Source organism: Rutidosis leptorrhynchoides, chromosome 8 (genome assembly GCF_046630445.1).
Source record: "Rutidosis leptorrhynchoides isolate AG116_Rl617_1_P2 chromosome 8, CSIRO_AGI_Rlap_v1, whole genome shotgun sequence".
NCBI classification, from domain to species: domain Eukaryota; kingdom Viridiplantae; phylum Streptophyta; class Magnoliopsida; order Asterales; family Asteraceae; genus Rutidosis; species Rutidosis leptorrhynchoides.
The window spans coordinates 212,681,609-212,690,093 of NC_092340.1; the positions used below are offsets into that span (position 1 = coordinate 212,681,609).

The 8,485-nt window shown below is 32.1% G+C and overlaps 1 protein-coding gene and 2 non-coding genes across 3 annotated transcripts; all 3 read left to right on the forward strand.

Moving 5' to 3' along the window:
• The first annotated feature begins 2,070 nt into the window (after positions 1-2,070).
• Positions 2,071-8,168, forward strand: LOC139861938 (protection of telomeres protein 1b-like). Its single transcript, XM_071850461.1, has 10 exons — positions 2,071-2,302; positions 3,022-3,158; positions 3,472-3,661; positions 5,929-5,999; positions 6,133-6,224; positions 6,368-6,655; positions 6,748-6,824; positions 7,049-7,107; positions 7,365-7,517; positions 7,588-8,168. Exons 1-10 carry the CDS (start codon positions 2,167-2,169, stop codon positions 7,810-7,812), a joined length of 1,428 nt encoding a protein of 475 aa, XP_071706562.1. The 5' UTR covers positions 2,071-2,166; the 3' UTR covers positions 7,813-8,168.
• LOC139865229 (small nucleolar RNA snoR113) lies at positions 2,522-2,618 on the forward strand. The gene has a single exon (XR_011764751.1). It is a non-coding gene; the product is annotated as a small nucleolar RNA snoR113 (small nucleolar RNA).
• Positions 2,692-2,786, forward strand: LOC139865228 (small nucleolar RNA snoR113). The gene has a single exon (XR_011764750.1). It is a non-coding gene; the product is annotated as a small nucleolar RNA snoR113 (small nucleolar RNA).
• Positions 8,169-8,485: the final 317 nt, after the last annotated feature.

Here is an 8,485-nt window from a genome sequence, read left to right on the forward strand (position 1 = left end):
AATGATATGTTTACTTATCATAATATCATGTTAACTATATATATAACCATATATATGTCATCATATAGTTATTACAAATTTTAACGTTCGTGAATCACCGGTCAACTTGGGTGGTCAATTGTCTATATGAAACCTATTTCAATTAATCAAGTCTTAACAAGTTTGATTGCTTAACATGTTGGAAACATTTAATCATGTAAATATCAATCTCAATTAATATATATAAACATGGAAAAGTTCGGGTCACTACAGATGACAACAATATGCATCAAATATATGTATACTTACAAATACAGTAATAATCACTTTAATTATTAAGTTCACGGATCAAAATTCAATAATGTATAACTGTGTGAAAATATTAGCCGTCGTCTTTCGCGGACTAAATTTCGTACTCCGTTGTCAAACAGTGGCGGATAAAAGTGTTCAGAAAAATTCCATATTTTTAAATTAAGTATATTTATTTATTTTGGTCATTATGGTAAAAAAAATTCAGTCATTAATTATTAAATAAAAATTACATTAATTATTCACTCCCAACCCCAAATAAAATATAGTTATTGTTAAAATTTATCAAATAACTTCTAAATATATTATTAATAAGCCTATAATTTATAAAACTTATTTTCGGATCACCGTTTATTTAAAAAATCACACAAGTTCCTTTTTAACTCGTTTGTTATCGATTTAAAAGAGAATTAAGCGTTACCGTTGTTTACTAAAACTTCTAATTCACAAATTATTAATATACTTTTTATGTATATATAGATTTATTTTAATAATAGATTTTATTATCTCTTATATCATTTTACAATTTAGTTCTTACAATTAAATCATATATTATATCAAACTATATTTCAAATTATATATATAATATATATTTAAATATATATGTATCTATTTATCTACAAGTAATAGTTCGTGAATCGTCAAAAATTGTCGAAGGTCTATTGAATATATGAAACAGTTCAAAAATTTTGAAACTCAACATTACAGACTTTGCTTATCGAGTCGGAAACATATAAAGATTAGGTTTAAATTTGGTCGGAAATTTCCGGGTCGTCACAATCATCCTTTTTGGTGGTCACAACCTCAAGTTCTACAATTTCGGTGACACATATAAACCACCAAAGTTTGTAGTTCTTCAAACTATACTTGAACCACCATGGATGCTAACACAAATTATCAACTTGTCACCGTTTCAAGCTTATGGACGACCTCCGGCAAAACCACCCTGGAAGATATCTCCAACCATGAGGGCAATGTTGATTTTCAACCGGTGGGTATTGATACGATCATTGGTCGGTTGTACGTGGATTTAAGTCTGTTACCATGCAAGCATATTTCCAGTCATATTTTCACACATTTCCACATTTTATTAGGCTAATATTTATTTTTATTTTATATTTATAAAGTAGTTATAAGATATTAATGGGTCAAGGTTGTAATACGTGTGATTTGTGTGGATTATCCCATGTACCACACGTTTTGCTCCATGTGTCAGTTAGTGTTAGACTAGTAGTTTATTTATAACGGTTATTAGCATTAGTAGTTAATCAGTAACCCAAGTCGTAGTTAGTTATTTGCTTTTGACAGTATAAATATGTAACCTTGCTTATTGAATAGAACATGAATGAAAAATTGGTTTAATCTAAAAGTCTGTTTCTCTCTTGTTTTTTTTAGAGGTTAGCCATCTCGAATCGGCTCCTATCCTTGAAGTTAGCGGTCGACTCGAATAGACCGTATCAGCTTGTCACTAGAAATAATTACAAAATCCTTTTAAACACCTTCCATATTATACATGGCTTTGTAAAGGCCGCAAAAGTATCAACCTCGTATTTTCCGCTTGATTCCAAAACAAAAGGATTTTTAGTTACCGAAATATTTTAAGAATTTGAATGCAAGGGCGAAACAAATTGGGTCTTATCACTACTCAAGTTTTGGTTCATCTACATCACCTTTATTCGGTCCCACGTCTATTGGGCCTTGGGAAGAAGGGCAAGCAGAATCTGGCCCATCATCGTCCAGGGTTTTATCATCTTTCAATAGCCGCTTTAGAATCCAGAACACCCTTCGACGCCAAACCGGAAACAAAATCGACAGAATCAAGTACAATACATATACAAGTAAGGTTTCGACAGATAGATAGCAAAATTAGTGCTAAAAATGTCGAATTTAGAAAACAATGACGATGATTATAAGTTTGTTAACATTGTAGATGCCTTAATTTCTCTCAATCAAAAAGTTAACCTAATCGGTGTCGTCACCGAAACCGGAATTGCAAAGCACAGCAGAGGCACTGGTTCGTATATCCTCCCTCATCAGATGTATATATATATTTTTTTTTAATTTTTTTTTTCATATGCGCCTTTCTTAGCTATCTTTGAACGAATGTAGTTGATGTGTTCATTGAAACATCTTTTCTACAAGTTTTCATAATTTCAATAGAGATATCATTATTTTCTTAGTTCTGTATGAATATTTTGCTTTTTTTTTTTTGGTTGCTGTGTTGTGAAAATATTGTGAATGATGAAAAAAAAGGCCGGACTTACAGCTGCTACTCTGTTGTGGGGTTGGTAGTAGATTGATGAAAAGTCTATAAGGTTATTTCTGAGCTACTAGTTTATCTTGTTATATTGTGCATAATGTATAAAAATGACTCTTTTGTTTTTTTGTTACAATATTGGCAATTGGCAATGATGAAAAAAAGGCCGGACTTACAGCTGCTACCCTATTGTGGTTGGTAGTAGATTGATGAAAAGTCTATAAGGTTTTTTCTGAGCAATTTTATTTAATGCACAATGTATTATAACACCAAATTCATATGCATCTTAAGTGTTTTTATTGAGGGTTGTGTGCTTATTTATTAAATGGCGAAACAACAACAATCGGCTATTTATCTGGCTTTTCATTTGTATTGTTTGATATAGTTATTTTTCTATCGAAGTTTTACTCTTATTATAAACATGGATATGACCCATTGTTAGTTTCTTGCTTTATATTTGTCGATTCTGTCTGTAGATTGTTGTTGCACTTTGAAGATTGTTGATGAATCACATCCAAGCCCCGGAATCTCTGTTAACTTTTTAGCTGAAACTTTTGAAAACCTTCCTTGTGTTGAGTTAGCTGGTGACATCATTCAGCTTTCACGTGTTGTGGTAAATCTCTCTGTTGCATTATCAATTTTGTAGCTTTCTGTTTTAATTTTTAAAGTTAATTTTGTAGCTTGATCTATGTCTTGATGGTTCTACCATTAATTAATACAAACTATTCTCTCTGAAACTTATGAGACACAATGCGAAACTCACCTTTTTTGCTGTGTAAAAATAGTTGCCTTTCTAAAATGCTTGTTAAGTATCATATATTACATTTCACAAAATCTCATATGATGCATCACAATTTTCTTAAGCCACTAAATTTCTAGCTAGTTAACTTACGTGGTGTTTAACTAGATTTTTTATTTGTTTTCAGATAAAAAATCACCGGTCAGGGGTTAATGCTCTTTTTGACAAAAGATTTTCATCATTTGCATTATATTATGGGAGTGGTGGTTCAAATCATGTACCTTATCAAGTTTCGCCTAAGTTTCATCATGGGAATCAAGACAAGAAGTTCATAGAGCGCTTAAGAAAGTGGACAGTTAGTCATCGACCCGAAAGAGGTATTCAAGTAAATATGTACGTAACATGACACTACATTGTGTATAACTTGTTTGTTCACTTCGATTATAAATATGTACTACGATCATGTGAATAAAGACTAGTATTAAAATGGTTTAATATTTTTTGATCATGTTGCATACATTCGATATATGTTTTCATTTTTATTATAATATATAACTGTATTATATTATATAATTTATATAATAAAGATAAAAATAAAAATCTGTATTCCTATAAAAAAGTGTCGGGATGGAACCGTGTGTGTTTCTATTTCTATCACTAGTAAAAAAGTAGTAACTAAAACATTACCTATCTAATCTAGTAATTTAATTTTAATATTATGGTTTCTAATACTTCTAATAAATTATTAAAAAAATTATAATTTGCAGTCCTCACTCTCCATTACTCCCTTCGTCCCTATTTAATTGCCACCAGACAGAAAACACACAGTTTTAGGAAATACCACTAAAACTTCATTCTCCACCAATTAAATATTTTCCCTCTCCACTATAATCTCCTTTGATTGGTTAATATACTAAATGGACAATTAAAAAGCGACGTCCCAAAATAGTATAGTGGACAATATAGGGACGGAGGTATTTTTTTTCACCTTCAACACCATTAACAACTCTTCACTCTAGTTCACTATTAACCATTCCTATTTTTCACCCTTCCATTTACACCTATCTCGTCATGCTGCTGTTGTTCATCTTCAACATCTTTTTGATCATCAGGTGCAACATCTTTATTTGCTTCGGCATCATGAGTTTTGTCTTCATTTGCATTTTCACGTTGATTAAGACGTAAAGTATTATCAAGGGTGGAGGTTAAAATGAACAGGGTGCTACGGATGCGAAAGAGCATGGAGATGTTGCACATAATGGTCAAAAACCTGAATCAGAGTGAAGAATGCTAATGGTATTCACGTTAATGTTGAAGTTCAACAAGATCATGCAGAGATGGTGGTAAATGGGAGTGGTTAACAGTGAAGATGAGTGAAGAGAGGTTGGTGTTGTAAATAGTGTTAAAGTCGAAGAAAATATTGAAAAGTGAGGATTTTTAATATTTTATTAGAATATCAAAACTAGATTAGAAAACTAATGATTTATCTACTTTTTTTTTATCCGTGACAGAAATAGAAAATCACCTACACGGTTGTTATGTCGTGTCCCCACCCCGACACTATTTTATAGCAATAGAGATTTTTATATTAACATTTTTTAATATAATATAATATAAATAGATGTTATAGTATAATTTAACAGATATCGAATGTATGCAACATGAGAACATTTTAAACATTTTAATACTTGCCTTTATTCACATGATTGTTATACATATTTATAATCGAAATGAACAAGAAGTTATACATAAGATGTAATTTCGATGATGTATATATAGTAGCTATTGTAGGTCTTAGAAGAAACCCTTAAAATTTGAGTTTTTGAGTAGAATAGTTTTATCAATATGTGTAGTACAGTGTGTGATTGTTTGTTGTGTTTCTTCTTTCCTTATCCGTGACCAGTGTTTTTCACTAGATAATCTTGTGGTGTGCAATTCACTTTTTCTTGACTTACTGCGTGTATGAATTTTGTTGCTCCTTTCCTATGATATTAAGTGCGTTGTTTGTTTTAACAAGTGCATTTCTTGGTTTTTCTTGTTTGTGATTGTGTATCCGTGCTTTCGTTTAGTGTTTGCATATTAGGATAAAATGATTATTGAAACAGATAGGATAGGAAATATTCAGTCTTTAAAGGTATTAGGTGGTTGACATTGATAATATTGAGATAATGTTGGGATCGTTTATGGATGGAGTGAATCAGGTTTTAAGCGGTCTTGGATGATGTTTAAGATGGCTGGTAAGCATTTCAAAACAACAAATGTAACCTAAAATGTTGATGGGTGCCGCTTCTGATTTTCTTATATTATTGTTTCAAAATGGTAGTCCGTGCTGAATATCATCTGATTCCTTTATCAAATATATCATAAAAATCTATGTTGAAACAGAAGATGTACATTTTGGCATACACATCTTAAATATTTTTGCCTATTTACAAGTATGTTTCAAGTAGTGTGAATTTGAAGTATCGCACTAATAAAATGCTTGTTTTTGAGATCTTTTTAGACTATGGTGGCACATTTGTGTGTTTGACACCGTGTGATAGAGTTATTATTATATCTTACACTTGAAAAGAAGTTTGTAATGATACATGTACATGTTTTTATGTTTACTTATCGTTTATCATCAATTATTTATTTTATACAGCACCAATTAGTTCCTCGTCCTTGAGTGAAATCAAGATAGCCCGAGGCCACCAATTTGACTTGATTTGTAAGGTAATAAAAAATGGCGTTTTTCTTTTTTATATATTTCAATGTATAGTATAATTAAAGTATACTTTTCATTGCACGTGTTGTCAAATGAATAAGCTTGTTATAGCTATTTGAGGAATCTTATCATATGTAGTAGGTTCTTCATATATCTGAAGTTACTGAAGGTGGTGAACCAATAGTTTTTGTGTGGGATGGAACTGATGCTCCGCCGGTGGATGTTCACACAAAGTAAGTTCTGCCATCCTTTTTTTCATCAAAGTTATAATTTTGTTTCCAAAGTGTTGTGCACATGTTTTGGATTTTGATCTTATTCTTTGTCAATTATACAGATGCGTTTTGTTGATATTATCTACATTTATTATTTATAACAGGCTTGATGAAGAGATTGAAAATCCTATCCCTCTGCAGTTAGAAGGATCTCCATTGACGAGAGATATTTTGTGTACATTCCCGTCTGTTGGGACGGTTTTAAGGATGAAGACTCCTGACAGAGGCAATGACAAAATTGCCCTTCACTCATTGAAGAAGGCTGGTACATGGGTTCACTTAAAGAATATTAGTTTTGAAGTTCGTTTTGGTTTATGGTGTGGGATTCTGTTGCCCAAAACTAGGCTTAGTTATTTGCCCGATGATGATGATCTTGTAATCAACTGCCTAAGGTTTAGTATATTACCGCCATTGCCTATCTCTTGTAAAAACAGCATTTGGATTGAAATCATGCTTACATATATATTTATATCATGTAATACAGGAAATATGATGACCGGGTGAAAAACGAATTGGGTCGAATGCCATTGTCATGTTTTCCGTGGCCTTCTCACGTAACAGGTTTAGCATTCTTACATGCTCAAATATGTGTGTACTATACATATACATCTGCACTTATGTATGCTCATGTGTGTGTAGATAAATGACATATTTATTATGTCCTTTTTTTATAGCTACCATATATCTTGCTTCAATTGTATTAACTTCCACGTTGTAATTCTACATCCTTGATCTCTCTGTAACCTTATATATAATAATTTTTCATTCTTTACAATTGTATGCAGATACAGACTATCAGGATGTGCCTTTTGTTACACTAATGGATATTCTCTCTTATCGAGAGGTACATTATGACATTTTTTGTTGATTATTGAAAACCTGGGATTACTCGGAAATTAGAAAAAACTCGGGCGAAAACTAGGAATTACTCACAAAATCGGTCAAAGTCAAACTTGGTCAACATCATCCGAGTACTCCCCGAGTTGCGATTTCTGCAACCTTTTCTGCTTGTTTATTTTTAATTTAAGCGTGACTTGATAGCTTTTATCACCTCTTGCAAAAGTTGTCTAATTCTCATCTTATATTTGCCATAACTAACAGGTAACAGCCAAATTCAGGTGTGTAGTTCGGGTATTGGCAACATTGCCAGGTCACCCTGATGACTTCCGTGCTCCTTGTGGTACTTACAGGATTAGGCTGACTCTTGAAGATCCTACAGCCAGACTTCATGCATATGTATATGCAGAAGACGGGGTATGCATCTTTTTCAAATGCTGCAAATTTTTATAATAATAGTTGGTTGATATTCTTTCTTCTTTTTCAGGTGAAGTTCTTTGGAGGTTATCCCATTCCCTCCGTCGATACAATGATAAAAATGCAAAACGCATTGCTAGGAGTTGAAAAGACAGATGAAGCTATTGTTGTTTCAAATGAAAAGCCAAGAAATCCTCCATGGGTGCAATGCTGCATAAAATCGTATTATATTGACGAGAATGATATGTGGGGTAGTAGAAGATATCGGATCTTTGGTACCACGCTCATTGGGTGAAGGGTTTAGTTGTTGAGTCCACGTTCTCATGTATATATACGTGTATCTGCTTTAGAGCGACTGAGTTTCTTCTTTTCAACGTTAACCATGGATCTCTGGTTTGTTGTTCATCTGCTCTTGATGGGAAGGTTGTCTACTAACCTTTTAGCACTCAATACTAGCCAAGTGATACAGTGAATGCCAATATGTAATTAAATAGTCTTTTGTTGTAACTGCCTCTAGTAATTTATTGTTCCTTATTCTATTTTTTTTTGCGTATTTCATTTTCTGTGGAAAGAAAAAGGCTCTACCTAGTGATGGGTGGTTACGCTCTCAAGGTTTAGAGTTCAACTGATGCAATCTTAAATTTGTATGTTTCCGAATCTCTTTTTTCTTCTTTAAATTTGTTTGTTCAAATTTATTGTCTATTTATTCATAAATAGATGAAAATAGATAGATAAAGTTTGATGTTTACATGTAAGACAGAAAAATTATATATAAAAAAAAACAGTGTAATAATAATATCTTATTAAATTATGTGTTTTTTTGTCTATAGACAATACATATGGGACGGAAGAAGTAATAAAAACAATAATGTAACAGTGAAGGAAGAAACCGGTGTTAGAGAACATGCCTCTAAGCCAAACTACGGTAAAATTCAACAACAAACTAAACGAGTACACGAAACCCCAAT